This window comes from Oncorhynchus nerka, linkage group LG8 (genome assembly GCF_034236695.1).
Source record: "Oncorhynchus nerka isolate Pitt River linkage group LG8, Oner_Uvic_2.0, whole genome shotgun sequence".
Classification (NCBI taxonomy): domain Eukaryota; kingdom Metazoa; phylum Chordata; class Actinopteri; order Salmoniformes; family Salmonidae; genus Oncorhynchus; species Oncorhynchus nerka.
This window is the reverse complement of record NC_088403.1, coordinates 72,134,854-72,159,113: the sequence shown is the minus strand read 5'-3', so window position 1 is coordinate 72,159,113 and position 24,260 is coordinate 72,134,854. Positions and strand designations below refer to the sequence as shown.

Below are 24,260 nucleotides of genomic sequence, written 5' to 3'. Positions count from 1 at the left end.
GAAGACATATGGGACAGGGTGCCATTTCAGACTGAAGACATATGGGACAGGGTGCCATTTCAGACTGAAGACATGTTATATAAGGGACAGGGTGCCATTTCAGACTGAAGACATATGGGACAGGGTGCCATTTCAGACTGAAGACATGTTATTTTAGGGACAGGGTGCCATTTCAGACTGAAGACATATGGGACAGGGTGCCATTTCAGACTGAAGACATGTTATATATGGGACAGGGTGCCATTTCAGACTGAAGACATATGGGACAGGGTGCCATTTCAGACTGAAGACATATGGGACAGGGTGCCATTTCAGACTGAAGACATGTTATATAAGGGACAGGGTGTCATTTCAGACTGAAGACATGTTATATAAGGGACAGGGTGCCATTTCAGACTGAAGACATGTTATATATGGGACAGGGTGCCATTTCAGACTGAAGACATATGGGACAGGGTGTCATTTCAGACTGAAGACATATGGGACAGGGTGTCATTTCAGACTGAAGACATGTTATATATGGGACAGGGTTCATTTCAGACTATATGGGACAGGGTGCCATTTCAGACTGAAGACAGGTGTTCAGATGAAGACATATGGGACAGGGTGTCATTTCAGACTGAAGACATGTTATATATGGGACAGGGTGTCATTTCAGACTGAAGACATATGGGACAGGGTGCCATTTCAGACTGAAGACATGTTATATATGGGACAGGGTGTCATTTCAGACTGAAGACATGTTATATATGGGACAGGGTGTCATTTCAGACTGAAGACATGTTATATAAGGGACAGGGTGCCATTTCAGACTGAAGACATGTTATATATGGGACAGGGTGCCATTTCAGACTGAAGACATGCCATTTCAGACTTATGTTATATGGGACAGGGTGCCATTTCAGACTGAAGACATGTTATATATGGGACAGGGTGTCATTTCAGACTGAAGACATATGGGACAGGGTGTCATTTCAGACTGAAGACATGTTATATAAGGGACAGGGTGCCATTTCAGACTGAAGACATGTTATATATGGGACAGGGTGCCATTTCAGACTGAAGACATATGGGACAGGGTGTCATTTCAGACTGAAGACATATGGGACAGGGTGTCATTTCAGACTGAAGACATGTTATATATGGGACAGGGTGTCATTTCAGACTGAAGACATATGGGACAGGGTGTCATTTCAGACTGAAGACATGTTATATATGGGACAGGGTGCCATTTCAGACTGAAGACATGTTATATATGGGACAGGGTGCCATTTCAGACTGAAGACATGTTATATATGGGACAGGGTGCCATTTCAGACTGAAGACATGTTATATAAGGGACAGGGTGCCATTTCAGACTGAAGACATGTTATATATGGGACAGGGTGCCATTTCAGACTGAAGACATATGGGACAGGGTGTCATTTCAGACTGAAGACATATGGGACAGGGTGTCATTTCAGACTGAAGAAAGTGCCCACAAGAAGGACATACAAAAAGTGATTGATTGATTAAGTGACCTTACCAGGCTCCGCCCCCGTGTGTAGACCCTGAGGTGACCCCTGACCCTCAGTGACCTCTGAAGCCCTTCCCACTGGGGCATGGCTAACCCCAGTAAACCGGAAATTACTGGACAGGAGAACCAAATATGGGCCTCTCCACTGCCATCCTCTACAGCTGCCCTGTACACACACACACACACACACACACACACACACACACACACACACACACACACACACACGTGATTAACTCACACAAATATGCAAACACACACCCCAACACACACACACACCCCAACACACACACACACACACACACACCCCACACACACACACACGTGATTAACTCACACAAATATGCAAACACACACCCCAACAACACACACACACACACACACACACACACACCCCACACACACACACACACACACACACACACACACACACACGTGATTAACTCACACAAATATGCAAACACACACCCCAACACACACACACACCCCAACACACACACACACACACCCCAACACACACACACACACACACACACACACGTGATTAACTCACACAAATATGCAAACACACACCCCAACACACACACACACCCCAACACACACACACACACACACACCCCAACACACACACACACACACACACCCCAACACACACAATACACTTGTTAACTCACTTGGCTTCGGCCTGAAACACAGCAGAGGTAGAATTACAGGGAGGCTGAGACCGAGTACACCTCTCCTATAGGTAAGAGAGAGAGAGTTAGCTGTGTGACCTGGTATAACCTTTCCGAAGACTCTGAACTCCTGATTGCTAACCACAGACTGACATTGACTGTGTGTGTGTGTGTGTGTGTGTGTGTGTGTGTGTGTGTGTTTGCATGCGGTGTGTGTGTGTGTGTGTGTGTGGGTGTGTGTGTGTTTGCGTGCGGTGTGTGTGCGGTGTGTCTGTACCTGTGTGTATATACTGCCACACAGAGAACAAGTCCACTGCAGCTGCAGGTAGAGAACACACACCACATGACCTCTGACACGGCCCAAAATGCACTGCTTTGCCCCTGCCAATGCCCACACACCCAAGAGGATCATGGGAGGAGGAGAGTCACATGACCTGGAGAGAGAGAAGGATAAGGAAGAGGAAAAGGAGAGAAGAGACTGTTATGATACAGAGACTTCAGACTGTTATGATACAGAGAGAAGAGACTGTTATGATACAGAGAGAAGAGACTGTTATGATACAGAGAGAAGAGACTGTTATAATACAGAGAGAAGAGACTGTTATGATACAGAGAGAAGAGACTGTTATAATACAGAGAGAAGAGACTGTTATGATACAGAGAGAAGAGACTGTTATGATACAGAGAGAAGAGAGAGAAGAGACTGTTATAATACAGAGAGAAGAGACTGTTATAATACAGAGAGAAGAGACTGTTATGATACAGAGAGAAGAGACTGTTATAATACAGAGAGAAGAGACTGTTATGATACAGAGAGAAGAGACTGTTATGATACAGAGAGAAGAGACTGTTATAATACAGAGAGAAGAGACTGTTATAATACAGAGAGAAGAGACTGTTATAATACAGAGAGAAGAGACTGTTATAATACAGAGAGAAGAGACTGTTATGATACAGAGAGAAGAGACTTCAGACTGTTATGATACAGAGAGAAGAGACTGTTATAATACAGAGAGAAGAGACTTCAGACTGTTATAATACAGAGAGAAGAGACTTCAGACTGTTATAATACAGAGAGAAGAGACTGTTATGATACAGAGAGAAGAGACTGTTATAATACAGAGAGAAGAGACTGTTATAATACAGAGAGAAGAGACTGTTATAATACAGAGAGAAGAGACTGACTACAGAGAGAAGAGACTGTTATAATACAGAGAGAAGAGACTGTTATGATACAGAGAGAAGAGACTGTTATGATACAGAGAGAAGAGACTTCAGACTGTTATGATACAGAGAGAAGAGACTGTTATAATACAGAGAGAAGAGACTGTTATGATACAGAGAGAAGAGACTGTTATGATACAGAGAGAAGAGACTGTTATAATACAGAGAGAAGAGACTGTTATGATACAGAGAGAAGAGACTTACAGACTACAGAGAGAAGAGTTACAGAGAGAAGAGATACAGAGAGAAGAGACTGTTATGATACAGAGAGAAGAGACTGTTACAGAGAGAGAAGAGACTGTTATGATACAGAGAGAAGAGACTGTTATAATACAGAGAGAAGAGACTGTTATGATACAGAGAGAAAGAGACTGTTATGATACAGAGAGAAGAGACTGTTATAATACAGAGAGAAGAGAGAAGAGACTGTTATGATACAGAGAGAAGAGAGATGATACAGAGAGAGACTGTTATGATACAGAGAGAAAGAGACTGTTATAATACAGAGAGAAGAGACTGTTATAATACAGAGAGAAGAGACTGTTATGATACAGAGAGAAGAGACTGTTATGATACAGAGAGAAGAGACTGTTATGATACAGAGAGAAGAGACTGTTATAATACAGAGAGAAGAGACTTCAGACTGTTATGATACAGAGAGAAGAGACTGTTATAATACAGAGAGAAGAGACTGTTATGATACAGAGAGAAGAGACTGTTATAATACAGAGAGAAGAGACTGTTATAATACAGAGAGAAGAGACTGTTATGATACAGAGAGAAGAGACTGTTATGATACAGAGAGAAGAGACTGTTATAATACAGTTATAATACAGAGAGAAGAGACTGTTATAATACAGAGAGAAGAGACTGTTATAATACAGAGAGAAGAGACTGATGATACAGAGAGAAGAGACTGTTATGAGACTGTTAGATACAGAGAGAAGAGACTGTTATGATACAGAGAGAAGAGACTGTTATAATACAGAGAAGAGACTGTTATAATACAGAGAGAAGAGACTGTTATAATACAGAGAGAAGAGACTGTTATAATACAGAGAGAAGAGACTATGATACAGAGAGAAGAGACTGTTATGATACAGAGAGAAGAGACTGTTATGATACAGAGAGAAGCAGAGAGAAGAGACTGTTATGATACAGAGAGAAGAGACTGTTATAATACAGAGAGAAGAGACTGTTATAATACAGAGAGAAGAGACTGTTATAATACAGAGAGAAGAGACTGTTATAATACAGAGAAGAGACTGTTATAATACAGAGAAGAGACTGTTATAATACAGAGAGAAGAGACTGTTATAATACAGAGAGAAGAGACTGTTATAATACAGAGAGAGAGAGACTGTTATGATACAGAGAGAAGAGACTGTTATACAGAGAGAAGATACAGAGAGAAGAGACTGTTATGATACAGAGAGAAGAGACTGTTATGATACAGAGAGAAGAGACTGTTATAATACAGAGAGAAGAGACTGTTATGATACAGAGAGAAAGAGACTGACTGTTATGATACAGAGAGAAAGACTTCAGACTGTTATGATACAGAAGAGACTGTTATAATACAGAGAGAAGAGACTGTTATGATACAGAGAGAAGAGACTGTTATAATACAGAGAGAAGAGACTGTTATAATACAGAGAGAAGAGACTGTTATGATACAGAGAAGACTGTTATGATACAGAGAGAAGAGACTGTTATAATACAGAGAGAAGAGACTGTTATAATACAGAGAGAAGAGACTGTTATGATACAGAGAGAAGAGTTATAATACAGAGAGAAGAGACTGTTATGATACAGAGAAGAGACTGTTATAATACAGAGAGAAGAGACTGTTATTATGTTATAATACAGAGAGAAGAGAGAGAAGAGACTGTTATGATACAGAGAAGAGACTGTTATAATACAGAGAGAAGAGACTGTTATAATACAGAGAGAAGAGACTGTTATAATACAGAGAGAAGAGACTGTTATAATACAGAGAGAAGAGACTACAGACTGTTATAATACAGAGAGAAGAGACTGTTATAATACAGAGAGAAGAGACTGTTATAATACAGAGAGAAGAGACTGTTATAATACAGAGAAGAGACAGAGAGAGAGAAGAGACTGTTATGATACAGAGAGAAGAGACTGTTATGATACAGAGAGAAGAGACTTACAGAGAGAAGAGACTGTTATAATACAGAGAGAAGAGACTGTTATAATACAGAGAGAAGAGACTGTTATAATACAGAGAGAAGAGACTGTTATGATACAGAGAGAAGAGACTTCAGACTGTTATAATACAGAGAGAAGAGACTGTTATAATACAGAGAGAAGAGACTGTTATAATACAGAGAGAAGAGACTGTTATGATACAGAGAGAAGAGACTGTTATGATACAGAGAGAAGAGACTGTTATGATACAGAGAGAAGAGACTGTTATAATACAGAGAGAAGAGACTGTTATGATACAGAGAGAAGAGACTTCAGACTGTTATAATACAGAGAGAAGAGACTGTTATAATACAGAGAGAAGAGACTGTTATGATACAGAGAGAAGAGACTGTTATGATACAGAGAGAAGAGACTGTTATAATACAGAGAGAAGAGACTGTTATAATACAGAGAGAAGAGACTGTTATAATACAGAGAGAAGAGACTGTTATAATACAGAGAGAAGAGACTGTTATGATACAGAGAGAAGAGACTGTTATGATACAGAGAAGAGACTGTTATAATACAGAGAGAAGAGACTGTTATGATACAGAGAGAAGAGACTGTTATAATTATAATACAGAGAGAAGAGACTGTTATAATACAGAGAGAAGAGACTGTTATGATACAGAGAGAAGAGACTGTTATGATACAGAGAGAAGAGACTGTTATAATACAGAGAGAAGAGACTGTTATATACAGAGAGAAGAATACAGAGAGAGAAGAGACTGTTATAATACAGAGAGAAGAGACTGTTATGATACAGAGAGAAGAGACTACAGAGAGAAGAGACTGTTATAATACAGAGAGAAGAGACTGTTATAATACAGAGAGAAGAGACTGTTATAATACAGAGAGAAAGAGACTGTTATAATACAGAGAGAAGAGAGAGATAAGAGAGACTGTTATGATACAGAGAGAAGAGACTGTTATGATACAGAGAGAAGAGACTGTTATGATACAGAGAGAAGAGACTGTTATGATACAGAGAGAAGAGACTGTTATAATACTGTTATGATACAGAGAGAAGAGACTGTTATAATACAGAGAGAAGAGACTGTTATAATACAGAGAGAAGAGACTGTATATACAGAGAAAGATACAGAGAGAAGAGACTGTTATAATACAGAGAGAAGAGACTGTTATAATACAGAGAGAAGAGACTGTTATAATACAGAGAGAAGAGACTGTACAGAGAGAAGAGACTGTTGATACAGAGAGAAGAGACTGTTATGATACAGAGAGAAGAGACTGTTATAATACAGAGAGAAGAGACTGTTATAATACAGAGAGAAGAGACTGTTATAATACAGAGAGAAGAGACTTCAGACTGTTATGATACAGAGAGAAGAGACTGTTATGATACAGAGAGAAGAGACTGTTATGATACAGAGAGAAGAGACTGTTATGATACAGAGAGAAGAGACTGTTATAATACAGAGAGAAGAGACTGTTATGATACAGAGAGAAGAGACTGTTATAATACAGAGAGAAGAGACTGTTATAATACAGAGAGAAGAGACTGTTATGATACAGAGAGAAGAGACTGTTATGATACAGAGAGAAGAGACTTCAGACTGTTATAATACAGAGAGAAGAGACTGTTATGATACAGAGAGAAGAGACTGTTATAATACAGAGAGAAGAGACTGTTATAATACAGAGAGAAGAGACTGTTATAATACAGAGAGAAGAGACTGTTATAATACAGAGAGAAGAGACAGAGAGAAGAGACTTACAGAGAGAAGAGACTGTTATAATACAGAGAGAAGAGACTGTTATGATACAGAGAGAAGAGACTGTTATAATACAGAGAGAAGAGACTGATACAGAGAGAAGAGACTGTTATGATACAGAGAGAAGAGACTGTTATGATACAGAGAGAAGAGACTGTTATGATACAGAGAGAAGAGACTGTTATGATACAGAGAGAAGAGACTGTTATGATACAGAGAGAAGAGACTGTTAGATACAGAAGAGACTTCAGAGAGAAGAGACTGTTATAATACAGAGAGAAGAGACTGTTATAATACAGAGAGAAGAGAAGAGACTGTTATGATGTTATGATACAGAGAGAAGAGACTGTTATAATACAGAGAGAAGAGTTATATGATACAGAGAGAAGAGACTGTTATAATACAGAGAAGAGACTGTTATGATACAGAGAGAAGAGACTGTTATGATACAGAGAGAAGAGACTGTTATAATACAGAGAGAAGAGACTGTTATAATACAGAGAGAAGAGACTGTTATAATACAGAGAGAAGAGACTTCAGACTGTTATAATACAGAGAGAAGAGACTGTTATAATACAGAGAGAAGAGACTGTTATAATACAGAGAGAAGAGACTGTTATGATACAGAGAGAAGAGACTGTTATAATACAGAGAGAAGAGACTGTTATAATACAGAAGAGACTGTTATGATTTTTGTTATAATACAGAGAGAAGAGACTGTTATGATACAGAGAGAAGAGACTGTTATGATACAGAGAGAAGAGACTGTTATAATACAGAGAGAAGAGACTGTTATGATACAGAGAGAAGAGACTGTTATGATACAGAGAGAAGAGACTGTTATGATACAGAGAGAAGAGACTGTTATAATACAGAGAGAAGAGACTGTTATAATACAGAGAGAAGAGACTTACAGAGAGAAGAGACTGTTATAATACAGAGAAGAGACTGTTATATACAGAGAGAAGAGACTGTTATACAGAGAGAAGAGACTGTTATGATACAGAGAGAAGAGACTGTTATGATACAGAGAGAAGAGACTGTTATGATACAGAGAGAAGAGACTGTTATAATACAGAGAGAAGAGACTTCAGACTGTTATGATACAGAGAGAAGAGACTGTTATAATACAGAGAGAAGAGACTAATACAGAGAGAAGAGACTGTTATAATACAGACTGTTATGATACAGAGAGAGACTGTTATAATACAGAGAGAAGAGACTTCAGACTGTTATAATACAGAGAGAAGAGACTGTTATGATACAGAGAGAAGAGACTGTTATGATACAGAGAGAAGAGACTGTTATGATACAGAGAGAAGAGACTGTTATGATACAGAGAGAAGAGACTGTTATGATGTTACTGTTATAATACAGAGAGAAGAGACTGTTATGATACAGAGAGAAGAGACTGTTATGATACAGAGAGAAGAGACTGTTATGATACAGAGAGAAGAGACTGTTATGATACAGAGAGAAGAGACTGTTATAATACAGAGAGAAGAGACTGTTATGATACAGAGAGAAGAGACTGTTATAATACAGAGAGAAGAGACTGTTATGATACAGAGAGAAGAGACTTCAGACTGTTATAATACAGAGAGAAGAGACTGTTATAATACAGAGAGAAGAGACTTCAGACTGTTATAATACAGAGAGAAGAGACTGTTATAATACAGAGAGAAGAGACTGTTATAATACAGAGAGAAGAGACTTCAGACTGTTATAATACAGAGAGAAGAGACTGTTATAATACAGAGAGAAGAGATAATACAGAGAGAAGAGACTGTTATAATACAGAGAGAAGAGACTGTTATAATACAGAGAGAAGAGACTGTTATAATACAGAGAGAAGAGACTGTTATGATACAGAGAGAAGAGACTGTTATGATACAGAGAGAAGAGACTGTTATGATACAGAGAGAAGAGACTGTTATAATACAGAGAGAAGAGACTGTTATGATACAGAGAGAAGAGACTGTTATAATACAGAGAGAAGAGACTGTTATAATACAGAGAGAAGAGACTGTTATAATACAGAGAGAAGAGACTGTTATGATACAGAGAGAAGAGACTGTTATGATACAGAGAGAAGAGACTGTTATGATACAGAGAGAAGAGACTGTTATGATACAGAGAGAAGAGACTGTTATGATACAGAGAGAAGAGAAGATACAGAGAGAAGACTGTTATAATACAGAGAGAAGAGACTGTTATTCAGAGAGAAGAGACTGTTATAATACAGAGAGAAGAGACTGTTATAATACAGAGAGAAAGAGACTGTTATAATACAGAGAGAAGAGACTGTTATGATACAGAGTTTATAATACAGAGAGAAGAGACTGTTATGATACAGAGAGAAGAGACTGTTATGATACAGAGAGAAGAGACTGTTATAATACAGAGAGAAGAGACTGTTATAATACAGAGAGAAGAGACTTCAGACTGTTATAATACAGAGAGAAGAGACTGTTATAATACAGAGAGAAGAGACTGTTATAATACAGAGAGAAGAGACTGTTATGATACAGAGAGAAGAGACTGTTATGATACAGAGAGAAGAGACTGTTATGATACAGAGAGAAGAGACTGTTATAATACAGAGAGAAGAGACTGTTATAATACAGAGAGAAGAGACTGTTATAATACAGAGAGAAGAGAGAGAAGAGACTGTTATGATACAGAGAGAAGAGACTGTTATGATACAGAGAGAAGAGACTGTTATAATACAGAGAGTTATAATACAGAAGAGACTGTTATGATACAGAGAGAAGAGACTGTTATAATACAGAGAGAAGAGACTGTTATGATACAGAGAGAAGAGACTGTTATGATACAGAGAGAAGAGACTGTTATAATACAGAGAGAAGAGACTGTTATAATACAGACTGAGAAGAAGACTGTTATAATACAGAAGAGACTGTTATGATACAGAGAGAAGAGACTGTTATGATACAGAGAGAAGAGACTGTTATGATACAGAGAAGAGAGTTATAATACAGAGAGAAGAGACAGACTGTTATAATCAGAGAGAAGAGACTGTTATGATACAGAGAGAAGAGACTGTTATGATACAGAGAGAAGAGACTGTTATGATACAGAGAAGAGACTGTTATAATACAGAGACTGTTATAGATACAGAGAGAAGAGACTCAGACTGTTATGATACAGAGAGAAGAGACTGTTATGATACAGAGAGAAGAGACTGTTATGATACAGAGAGAAGAGACTGTTATGATACAGAGAGAAGAGACTGAGAGAAGAGACTGTTATGATACAGAGAGAAGAGACTGTTATGATACAGAGAGAAGAGACTGTTATAATACAGAGAGAAGAGACTGTTATAATACAGAGAGAAGAGACTTCAGACTGTTATAATACAGAGAGAAGAAGTAGGAGGTAGAGTGAATGAGGAGGAGAGGAGGTCAAGTGAAGGAGGAGAGGAAGTTGAGTGAATGAGGAGGAGAGGAAGTTGAGTGAATGAGGAGGAGAGGAGGTAGAGTAGATGAGGAAGAGAAGAGAGGACTCACTGGGTGTCTGTCTTTCCCAGGGCCATGATGGTCAAACAGCTGACTGGGACAGAACGACAATACACCCCTCCCACCCTGCAACACACAAACACACAAAATAGGTCCAGCACCTGACCTTTTCTGTTGAAGCTGGGCTGAAGAATTTTAATACTCCTTCTATTATAATACACCTTCTATTTTAATACACCTTCTATTATAATACACCTTCTATTTTAATACACCTTCTATTATAATACACCTTCTATTATAATACACCTTCTATTATAATACTCCTTCTATTATAATACACCTTATATTATAATACACCTTCTATTTTAATACACCTTCTATTTTAATACACATTCTATTTTAATACACCTTCTATTATAATACACCTTCTATTTTAATACACCTTCTATTATAATACACCTTCTATTATAATACACCTTCTATTATAATACACCTTCTATTATAATACACCTTCTATTTTAATACACCTTCTATTATAATACACCTTCTATTATAATACACCTTCTATTATAATACACCTTCTATTATAATACACCTTCTATTTTAATACACCTTCTATTTTAATACACCTTCTAGTTTAATACACCTTCTATTATAATACACCTTCTATTTTAATACACCTATTATAATACACCTTCTATTATAATACACCTTCTATTTTAATACACCTTCTGAAGTGTTTTAATACACCTTCTATTATAATACAACTTCTATTATAATACACCTTCTATTTTAATACACCTTCTATTTTAATACACCTTCTATTATAATACACCTTCTATTATAATACACCTTCTATTTTAATACACCTTCTATTATAATACACCTTCTATTATAATACACCTTCTGTTTTAATACACCTTCTGTTTTAATACACCTTCTATTATAATACACCTTCTAGTTTAATACACCTTCTATTTTAATACACCTTCTATTTTAATACACCTTCTATTATAATACACCTTCTATTTTAATACACCTTCTGTTATAATACACCTTCTATTATAATACACCTTCTATTTTAATACACCTTCTATTATAATACACCTTCTATTATAATACACCTTCTATTATAATACACCTTCTATTATAATACACCTTCTATTATAATACACCTTCTATTATAATACACCTTCTATTATAATACACCTTCTGTTTTAATACACCTCCTATTATAATACACCTTCTATTTTAATACACCTTCTATTTTAATACACCTTCTGAAGTTTTATTTTCTTTATTTTTTATTTTACCTTTATTTAACTAGGCAAGTCAGTTAAGAACAGGTGCAACTCAATATTAGGAAGGTGTTCCCAATGTTCGGTATACTCAGTATGTCTGTGTGTGTGCGTGTTTGATGTGTTACCGTGACAGCCTGCGTTGGAAGCTGGTAAACTGGACAGTGTTTCCGGGTACCAGGCCGGGAGGGTAGGGGGTGAGGCTTAGGTCCAAATAGACCTGCAGGCTCCGCCCTCTGGGCTCCACACACACCGTCAACCTCACACTCAGTCCTGCTTCCACGTCTACACACACAGGAAAAACACAAACACACAGGTAAAACACAAACACAAAAACACAGAACAACCCTGTTCCTGGAGAGAGACCCTCCTGTAGGTTTTAACTCCAACCCTGTTCCTGGAGAGAGACCCTCCTGTAGGTTTTAACTCCAACCCTGTTCCTGGAGAGAGACCCTCCTGTAGGTAACTCCAACCCTGTTCCTGGAGAGAGACCCTCCTGTAGGTAACTCCAACCCTGTTCCTGGAGAGATACCCTCCTGTAGGTAACTCCAACCCTGTTCCTGGAGAGAGATACCCTCCTGTAGGTAACTCCAACCCTGTTCCTGGAGAGAGAGACCCTCCTGTAGGTAACTCCAACCCTGTTCCTGGAGAGAGACCCTCCTGTAGGTAACTCCAACCCTGTTCCTGGAGAGAGACCCTCCTGTAGGTTTTAACTCCAACCCTGTTCCTGGAGAGAGACCCTCCTGTAGGTAACTCCAACCCTGTTCCTGGAGAGATACCCTCCTGTAGGTAACTCCAACCCTGTTCCTGGAGAGAGAGACCCTCCTGTAGGTAACTCCAACCCTGTTCCTGGAGAGAGACCCTCCTGTAGGTAACTCCAACCCTGTTCCTGGAGAGAGACCCTCCTGTAGGTTTTAACTCCAACCCTGTTCCTGGAGGTAACTCCAACCCTGTTCCTGGAGAGAGACCCTCCTGGAGGTAACTCCAACCCTGTTCCTGGAGAGAGACCCTCCTGGAGGTAACTCCAACCCTGTTCCTGGAGAGAGACCCTCCTGGAGGTAACTCCAACCCTGTTCCTGGAGAGAGACCCTCCTGGAGTGTAGATATCCAGGAACATGTTTGCAGCCCTGATATACACAAAGCCATACAGTTAAAACACACAGCCTTCTCTCTCACCTCTGTCAGTAGAGTGCTACGTCTCGTACCTCTCTGTGTGGGAGTGTGTCTCGTACCTCTCTGTGTAGGAGTGTGTCTCGTACCTCTCTGTGTAGGAGTGTGTCTCGTACCTCTCTGTGTAGGAGTGTGTCTCGTACCTCTCTGTGTAGGAGTGTGTCTCGTACCTCTCTGTGTAGGAGTGTGTCTCGTACCTCTCTGTGTAGGAGTGTGTCTCGTACCTCTCTGTGTGGGAGTGTGTCTCGTACCTCTCTGTGTGGGAGTGTGTCTCGTACCTCTCTGTGTAGGAGTGTGTCTCGTACCTCTCTGTGTAGGAGTGTGTCTCGTACCTCTCTGTGTAGGAGTGTGTCTCGTACCTCTCTGTGTAGGAGTGTCTCGTACCTCTCTGTGTAGGAGTGTGTCTCGTACCTCTCTGTGTAGGGGTGTGTGTCTCGTACCTCTCTGTGTAGGGGTGTGTCTCGTACCTCTCTGTGTAGGGCTGTGTCTCGTACCTCTCTGTGCAGGAGTGTGTCCTGTACCTCTCTGTGTAGGGGTGTGTCCTGTACCTCTCTGTGTAGGGGTGTGTCTCGTACCTCTCTGTGTAGGGGTGTGTCTCGTACCTCTCTGTGCAGGAGTGTGTCCTGTACCTCTCTGTGTAGGGGTGTGTCTCGTACCTCTCTGTGTAGGGGTGTATCTCGTACCTCTCTGTGCAGGAGTGTGTCCTGTACCTCTCTGTGTAGGGGTGTGTCTCGTACCTCTCTGTGCAGGAGTGTGTGTGGTCGTTCCTCTCTGTGCAGGAGTGTGTGTGGTCGTTCCTCTCTGTAGGGTGATCCTCTGAGATATGACTCCATGGAACGACACCAGATCCACCCCACTGCTACAACACAGAGAGAGGTGATGATGGTACCTGAGCCTACGTGGTCTGCCCGACCACTTAGTCAGGTAACTAGTCTTCTCCAAGCTCTGATGCTGCTGATGGTCATTAGTAGTCTACTAAACTTACTGCCTGGTACTCAGCACTCTATTGTCCCTCTAATCACTCTGATGGGTTCCATCCCATCACTACAGCCTGGGGTTCCATCCCATCACTACAGCCTGGGGTTCCATCCCAACACTACAGCCTGGGGTTCCATCCCAACACTACAGCCTGGGGTTCCATCCCATCACTACAGCCTGGGGTTCCATCCCATCACTACAGCCTGGGGTTCCATCCCATCACTACAGCCTGGGGTTCCATCCCATCACTACAGCCTGGGGTTCCATCCCATCACTACAGCCTGGGGTTCCATCCCATCACTACAGCCTGGGGTTCCATCCCATCACTACAGCCTGGGGTTCCATCCCATCACTACAGCCTGGGGTTCCATCCCATCACTACAGCCTGGGGTTCCATCCCATCACTACAGCCTGGGGTTCCATCTCATCACTACAGCCTGGGGTTCCATCCCATCACTACAGCCTGGGGTTCCATCCCATCACTACAGCCTGGGGTTCCATCCCATCACTACAGCCTGGGGTTCCATCCCATCACTACAGCCTGGGGTTCCATCCCATCACTACAGCCTGGGGTTCCATCCCATCACTACAGCCTGGGGTTCCATCCCATCACAACAGCCTGGGGTTCCATCCCATCACAACAGGCCCAGCGTCGTCCGGGTTCGGGTGGCTTTACTTGGCTCCTCACGCTCGAGCGACTCCTTGTGACAGGCCGGACGCCTGCAGGCTGATTTGGGTTGTCAGTTGAACAGTGTTTCCTCCAACACATTGATACAGCTTCCAGGTTAAGCGAGCGGGTGTAAAGAAGCGCGGCGTGGCGGGTCATGGGGTCATGGCGTGGCGGGTCATGTTTCAGACCTTCTCCTCTCCCCGTTGGGGAGTTGCAGCGATTAGACAAGATTGTAATTGGATCACAACCGGGTATCACGGGGAGAAAAAGGGGGTAAAAAATATACAACAAAATATCTATATCATCTTTACATCTATTTTTTTAATGCTTCTATTGATGAAGGTTGTCTGGGTGATGAAGGTTGCCTGGGTGATGAAGGTTGTCTGGGTGATGAAGGTTGTCTGGGTGATGAAGGTTGCCTGTGACTCTGGGTGATGAAGGTTGCCTGTGGCTCTGGGTGATGAAGGTTGCCTGTGGCTCTGGGTGATGAAGGTTGCCTGTGGCTCTGGGTGATGAAGGTTGCCTGTGGCTCTGGGTGATGAAGGTTGCCTGTGGCTCTGGGTGATGAAGGTTGTCTGGGTGATGAAGGTTGCCTGTGGCTCTGGGTGATGAAGGTTGTCTGTTGTCTGGGTGATGAAGGTTGTCTGTGGCTCTGGGTGATGAAGGTTGCCTGTGGCTCTGGGTGATGAAGGTTGCCTGTGGCTTTGGGTGATTTCTTGATCTATAATTGTTTTCCCATTTATCCAGAGTTCGGTGTTCCCAACCCTGATGGTGCCGAAGGAGATGGTCGCCTTCGAGTCCTCAGGAAACTGCAGTACTTTGTTTGTTTAATGTATTATTCCTTACATTGTTACCTCAGGAAATCTGAAGTCTTATTACATACAGCCGGGAAGAACTACAGGATATCAGAGCGACGTCAACTTACCAACACTACCAGGACCAACACTACGACCCAGGACAATGGATCTCATTCCAGTAGTCGACCCAAAACAACGGCACATCAGACGAAGACGAAGGGCAGACGAAGAGGCCAGCTGGTCCATAGACGTGCACATCGCCCACCGCTCCAGAGTACTAGCCCATGTCCAGTCTCTCGACAACACGGCAAACAAAATTCGAGCAAGGGTTGTCTTCCAGAGAGACATCAGAGATGGTAACATTCTCTCTCGGGATATGTTGTCAGAATCGTGCATCATGCAGACAGAAACATGCATCGTTCCTGACAGAAACAAACACCTCTCTGGGAAGAAGGGCGGGGGTGTATGCTTCATGATTAACAACTCATGGTGTAATCACAACAACATGCAGGAACTCAAGTCATTCTGCTCACCCAACCTAGAATTCCTTACACTCAATTGCCGGCCATTTCACCTACCAAGAGAATTCCCGTCAATTAGTCACAGCTGTGTACATTCCCCCTCAAGCAGAGACCAAGACGGCTCTCAAGGAACGTCATTGGACTATGTAAACTGGAAACCACATATCCTGAGGCTGCATTTATTGTAGCTGGGGATTTTAACAAAGCAAATTTGAGAACAAGGCTCCCTAAATTCTATCAGCATATTGACAGTAGTACTAAAACACTGGATCACTGCTCCTCTAACTTCCGTGATGCATACAAGACCCTCCCTCGCCCTCCCTTCGGCAAATCCGACCGCGACTCCATCTTGCTCCTACCGTCCTATAGGCAGAAACTCGAACAGGATGTACCAGTGACAAGAACCATTCAACGCTGGTCTGACCAATCGGAAGCCACGCTTCAAGGTTGTTTTGATCAGGCAGACTGGAATATGTTCCGGTCAGCCTCAGAGAACAACATCGATCTATACGCTGACTCGGTGAGTGTGTTTATAAAGAAAGAAGAGCATAGGAGATGTTGTTCCCACTGTGACTATTAAAACCCTAACCAGAAACCGCGGATGGATGGCTGCATTCGCGCAAAAACTGAAAGCGCAAACCACCGCATTTAACCATGAAAAGAGGTCTGGGAATATGGCTGAATATAAACAGTGTAGTTATTCCCTCCGCAAGGCAATCAAACAAGCGAAATGCCAGTACAGGGACAAGGTGGAGTCGCAATTCAACGGTTCAGACACGAGACGTATGTCTACGGGAAATCACAAACTACAAAACCAGCCACGTCATGGACACCGGCGTCACGCTTCCAGACAAACTAAACACCTTATTTTCCCGCAAAGGTAACTGAACTAAATGACTATCGCCCGTAGCACTCACTTCTGTCATCATGAAGTGCTTTGAGAGACTAGTTAAGGGTCATATCACCTCCCCCTTTACCTGACACCCTAGACCCACTTCAGTTTGCATACCGCCCCAACAGGTCCACAGACGACGCAATCGTCATCACACTGCCCTATCCCATCTGGACAAGAGGAATACCTATGTAAGAATGCTGTTCATTAACTACATCTCAGCATTCAACACCATAGTACCCTCCAAACTCAACATTAAACTGGAGGCCTTGGGACTCAACCCCACTCTGTGTAGTTGGGTCCTGGACTTCCTGACGGGCCACCCCCAGGTGGTGAAGGTAGGAAACAACATCTCCATTTTGCTGACCCTCAACACTGGGGCCCCACAAGGGTGCGTGCTCAGCCCCCTCCTGTTCACCCATGACTGCGTGGCCATGCACGCCTGACTCAATCATCAAGTTTGCAGACGTGGGCCAGTAGTGATTACCAACAACGACGAGACGGCCTACAGGGAGGTGAGGGCCCCTCTGTTCTACTGTTCACTCGTCGTCCAATCAAAATGTAGTTCAGAACATTAGTGTTTGATTTTAGTGTGAATATAGAAGTTTGTTATCGTGTGTAGTGGAAAGCAAGGCTTTTTGTTGATGATCAGACCGGAAATTGCTTCATGTGAGGGCACTCGGAGTGTGGTGTTAGGAAAACAACCTCTCACTCAGCGTCAACAAAACAAAGGAGATGATCGTGGACTTCAGGAAACAGCAGAGGGAGCAACCAAATCAACAGGACAGTAGTGGAGAAGGTGGAAAGTTTTAAGTTCCGGACAAACTGAAATGGTCCACCCACACAGACAGTGTGGTGAAGAAGGCGTTGCAGCGCCACTTTAACCTCAGGAGGCTGAAGAAATTTGGCTTGTCACCTAAAACCCTGACAAACTTTTACAGATGCACTATCAAGAGCATCCTGTCGGGATGTATCACCGCCTGGTACGGCAACTGCACCACCCTCAACCACAAGGCTCTCCAGAGGGTGGTGCGGTCGGCACAACGCATCACCGGGGGCAAACTACCTGCCCTCCAGGACAACTACAGCACCCGATGTCACAGGAAGGCCAAAAAGATAATTGAGGACAACAACCACCCGAACCACTGCCTGTTCACCCCGCTATCATCCAGAAGGCGAGGTCAGTACAGTTGCATCAAAACAGGGACCGAGAGACTGAAAAACAGCTTTTATCTTAAGGCCATCAGACTGTTAAACAGCCACCACTAACATTGAGAGGCTGCTGCCTACATAGAGACTCACATCACTGGCCACTTTAATAAATGGATCACTAGACACATTAAACAATGCCACTTTAATAGTGTTTACATATCTTACATTACTCATATCACATGTATATACTGTATTTTATACCATCTACTGCATCTTGCCTATGCTGCACAGCCATCGCTCATCCATATACTGTATGTACATATTCTCATTCAGCCCTTCAGATTTGTGTGTATTAGGTAGTTGTTGGGGAATTGTTAGATATTACTGCACTGTTGGAACTAGAAGCACAAGCATTTCGTGAACTCACAATAACATCTGCTAACCATGTGACCAATAACATCTGCTAACCATGTGAATGTGACCAATAACATCTGCCAAACATGTGACCAATAACATCTACTAACCATGTGACCAATAACATCTACTAACCATGTGACCAATAACATCTGCTAACCATGTGACCAATAACATCTGCTAACCATGTGACCAATAACATCTGCTAACCATGTGACCAATAACATCTACTAACCATGTGACCAATAACATCTGTTAACCATGTGACCAATAACATCTACTAACCATGTGACCAATAACATCTGCTAACCATGTGACCAATAACATCTGCTAACCATGTGACCAATAACATCTGCTAACCATGTGACCAATAACATCTGCTAACCATGTGACCAATAACATCTGCTAACCATGTGACCAATAACATCTGCAAACTTGATGATTGGTCATGACTGGTCTCTCCAACACCATGTGACCAATAACATCTGCTAACCATGTGACCAATAACATCTGCTAAACATGTGACCAATAACATCTGCTAAACATGTGACCAATAACATCTGCTACCCATGTGACCAATACCATCTGCTAACCATGTGACCAATAACATCTGCTAACCATGTGACCAATAACATCTGCTAACCATGTGTATGTGACCAATAACATCTGCTAAACATGTGTATGTGACCAATAACATCTGCTAACCATGTGACCAATAACATCTGCTAACCATGTGTATGTGACCAATAACATCTGCTAAACATGTGACCTCCACCCTACCTGACACCCTAGACCCACTCCAATTTGCTTACCGCCCAAATAGGTCCACAGACGATGCAATCTCAACCACACTGCACACTGCCCTAACCCACCTGGACAAGAGGAATACCTATGTGAGAATGCTGTTCATCGACTACAGCTCGGCATTCAACACCATAGTACCCTCCAAGCTCGTCATCAAGCTCGAGACCCTGGGTCTCGACCCCGCCCTGTGCAACTGGGTACTGGACTTCCTGACGGGCCGCCCCCAGGTGGTGAGGGTAGGCAACAACATCTCCTCCCCGCTGATCCTCAACACGGGGCCCCACAAGGGTGCGTCTCTGAGCCCTCTCCTGTACTCCCTGTTCACCCACGACTGCGTGGCCACGCACGCTCCAACTCAATCATCAAGTTTGCGGACGACACAACAGTGGTAGGCTTGATTACCAACAACGACGAGACGGCCTACAGGGAGGAGGTGAGGGCCCTCGGAGTGTGGTGTCAGGAAAATAACCTCACACTCAACGTCAACAAAACTAAGGAGATGATTGTGGACTTCAGGAAACAGCAGAGGGAACACCCCCCTATACACATCGATGGAACAGTAGTGGAGAGGGTAGCAAGTTTTAAGTTCCTCGGCATACACATCACAGACAAACTGAATTGGTCCACTCACACAGACAGCGTGGTGAAGAAGGCGTAGCAGCGCCTCTTCAACCTCAGGAGGCTGAAGAAATTTGGCTTGTCACCCAAAGCACTCACAAACTTCTACAGATGCACAATCGAGAGCATCCTGGCGGGCTGTATCACCGCCTGGTACGGCAACTGCTCCGCCCTCAATCGTAAGGCTCTCCAGAGGGTAGTGAGGTCTGCACAACGCATCACCGGGGGCAAACTACCTGCCCTCCAGGACACCTACACCACCCGATGTTACAGGAAGGCCATAAAGATCATCAAGGACATCAACCACCCGAACCACTGCCTGTTCACCCCGCTATCATCCAGAAGGCGAGGTCAGTACAGGTGCATCAAAGCTGGGACCGAGAGACTGAAAAACAGCTTCTATCTCAAGGCCATCAGACTGTTAAACAGCCACCACTAACATTGAGTGGCTGCTGCCAACACACTGTCATTGACACTGACCCAACTCCAGCCACTTTAATAATGGGAATTGATGGGAAATGATGTAAATATATCACTAGCCACTTTAAACAATGCTACCTTATATAATGTTACTTACCCTACATTATTCATCTCATATGCATACGTATATACTGTACTCTACATCATTGACTGCATCCTTATGTCACTAGCCACTTTAACTATGCCACTTTGTTTACTTTGTCTACATACTCATCTCATATGTATATACTGTACTCGATACCATCTACTGTATGCTGCTCTGTACCATCACTCATTCATATATCCTTATGTACATATTCCTTATCCCCTTACACTGTGTATAAGACAGTAGTTTTGGAATTGTTAGTTAGATTACTTGTTGGTTATCACTGCATTGTCGGAACTAGAAGCACAAGCATTTCGCTACACTCACATTAACATCTGCTAACCATGTGTATGTGACCATTAACATCTGCTAACCATGGGTATGTGACCAATAACATCTGCTAACCATGTGACCAATAACATCTGCTAACCATGTGTATGTGACAAATAAAATTTGATTTGATTTGACCAATAACATCTGCTAACCATGTGACCAATAACATCTGCTAACCATGTGACCAATAACATCTGCTAACCATGTGTATGTGACCAATAACATCTGCTAACCATGTGTATGTGACCAATAACATCTGCTAACCATGTGACCAATAACATCTGCTACCCATGTGACCAATAACATCTGCTAACCATGTGACCAATAACATCTGCTACCCATGTGACCAATAACATCTGCTAAACATGTGACCAATAACATCTGCTAACCATGTGACCAATAACATCTGCTAACCATATGTATGTGACCAATAACATCTGCTAACCATGTGACCATTAAGATCTCATAACCATGTGACCAATAACATCTGCTAACCATGCGACCAATAACATCTGCTAACCATGTGTATGTGACCAAGAACATCTGCTAACCATGTGTATGTGACCAATAACATCTGCTAACCATGTGACCATTAAGATCTCATAACCATGTGACCAATAACATCTGCTAACCATGCGACCAATAACATCTGCTAACCATGTGCCCAATAACATCTGCTAACCATGTGACCAATAACATCTGCTAACCATGTGACCAATAACATCTGCTAACCATGTGACCAATAACATCTGCTAACCATGTGACCAATAACATCTGCTAACCATGTGACCAATAACATCTGCTAACCATGTGACCAATAACATCTACTAACCATGTGACCAATAACATCTGCTAACCATGTGACCAATAACATCTTCTAACCATGTGACCAATAACATCTGCTAACCATGTGACCAATAACATCTGCTAACCATGTGACCAATAACATCTGCTAACCATGTGACCATTAACATCTCATAACCATGTGACCAATAACATCTGTTAACCATATGTATGTGACCAATAACATCTGTTAACCATGTGACCAATAACATCTGCTAACCATGTGACCAATAACATCTGCTAACCATGTGACCAATAACATCTGCTAACCATGTAGCCAATAACATCTGCTAACCATGTGACCAATAACATCTGTTAACCATGTGACCAATAACATCTGCTAACCATGTGACCAATAACATCTGCTAACCATGTGACCAATAACATCTGCTAACCATGTGACCAATAACATCTGCTAACCATGTGACCAATAACATCTGCTAACCATGTGACCAATAACATCTGCTAACCATGTGACCATTAAGATCTCATAACCATGTGACCAATAACATCTGCTAACCATGCGACCAATAACATCTGCTAACCATGTGCCCAATAACATCTGCTAACCATGTGACCATTAACATCTGCTAACCATGTGACCAATAACATCTGCTAACCATGTGACCAATAACATCTGCTAACCATGTGACCAATAACATCTGCTAACCATGTGACCATTAACATCTGCTAACCATGTGACCAATAACATCTGCTAACCATGTAACCAATAACATCTGCTAACCATGTGACCAATAACATCTGCTAACCATGTGACCATTAACATCTCATAACCATGTGACCAATAACATCTGTTAACCATATGTATGTGACCAATAACATCTGTTAACCATGTGACCAATAACATCTGCTAACCATGTGACCAATAACATCTGCTAACCATGTAGCCAATAACATCTGCTAACCATGTGACCAATAACATCTGTTAACCATGTGACCAATAACATCTGCTAACCATGTGACCAATAACATCTACTAACCATGTGACCAATAACATCTGCTAACCATGTGACCAATAACATCTTCTAACCATGTGACCAATAACATCTGCTAACCATGTGACCAATAACATCTACTAACCATGTGTATGTGACCAATAACATCTGCTAACCATGTGACCAATAACATCTGCTAACCATGTGTATGTGACCATTAACATCTGCTAACCATGTGTATGTGACCAATAACATCTGCTAAACATGTGTATGTGACCAATAACATCTGCTAACCATGTGACCAATAACATCCTCTAACCATGTGACCAATAACATCTACTAACCATGTGACCAATAACATCTACTAACCATGTGACCAATAACATCTGCTAACCATGTGACCAATAACATCTGCTAACCATGTGTATGTGACCAATAACATCTGTTAACCATGTGACCAATAACATCTGCTAACCATGTGTAGCCAATAACATTTGATTTGAATGTGTAGATTTGTTTTCTTACCTGCAGTCCAGGACCTCAGCCACAGACATGCCCTTCTGAGAAACAAACTAGAGGAGAGAGGTCAGGGGTTAGAGGTCAGAGTTTAACTGGAGAGAGGTTAGGGTTAGAGGTCAGGGTTTAACTGGAGGAGAGAGAGGTCAGGGGTTAACTGGAGGAGAGAGAGGTCAGGGTTTAGAGGTCAGGGTTTAACTGGAGGAGAGAGGGGTCAGGGTTTAGAGGTCAGGGTTTAACTAGAGGAGAGAGAGGTCAGGGGTTAACTGGAGGAGAGAGAGGTCAGGGGTTAACTGGAGGAGAGAGAGGTCAGGGTTTAGAGGTCAGGGTTTATAGGTCCGGGTTTAGAGGTCAGGGTTTAGAGTTCAGGGTTTAACTGGAGGAGAGAGAGGTCAGGGGTTAACTGGAGGAGAGAGAGGTCAGGGATTAACTGGAGGAGAGAGAGGTCAGGGATTAACTGGAGGAGAGAGAGGTCAGGGATTAACTGGAGGAGAGAGGTCAGGGTTTAGAGGTCAGGGTTTAGAGGTCAGGGATTAACTGGAGGAGAGAGGTCAGGGTTTAGAGGTCAGGGTTTAACTGGAGGAGAGAGACGTCAGGGGTTAACTGGAGGAGAGAGGTCAGGGTTTAGAGGTCAGGGGTTAACTGGAGAAGAGATAAGTCAGGGTTTAGAGGTCAGGGGTTAACTGGAAGAGAGAGAAGTCAGGGTTTAGAAGTCAGGGGTTAACTGGAGGAGAGGGGTCAGGGTTTATAGATCAGGGGTTAACTGGAGGAGAGAAGTCAGGGTTTAGAGGTCAGGGGTTAACTGGAAGAGAGAGAAGTCAGGGTTTAGAGGTCAGGGGTTAACTGGAAGAGAGAGAAGTCCGGGCTTAGAGGTCAGGGTTTAACTGGAG

The 24,260-nt window shown here is 42.3% G+C and overlaps 1 protein-coding gene across 1 annotated transcript in view; it reads right to left on the bottom strand.

Moving 5' to 3' along the window:
* LOC135572738 (CST complex subunit CTC1-like) overlaps positions 1-24,260 on the bottom strand; it is a 79,692-nt gene that overhangs the window by 2,386 nt on the left and 53,046 nt on the right. The window contains 7 exon segments of the mRNA XM_065021174.1: positions 1,526-1,682; positions 2,191-2,255; positions 2,468-2,624; positions 10,895-10,969; positions 12,270-12,426; positions 14,049-14,170; positions 23,380-23,426. Coding sequence (XP_064877246.1) covers positions 1,526-1,682; positions 2,191-2,255; positions 2,468-2,624; positions 10,895-10,969; positions 12,270-12,426; positions 14,049-14,170; positions 23,380-23,426 — 780 coding nt within the window.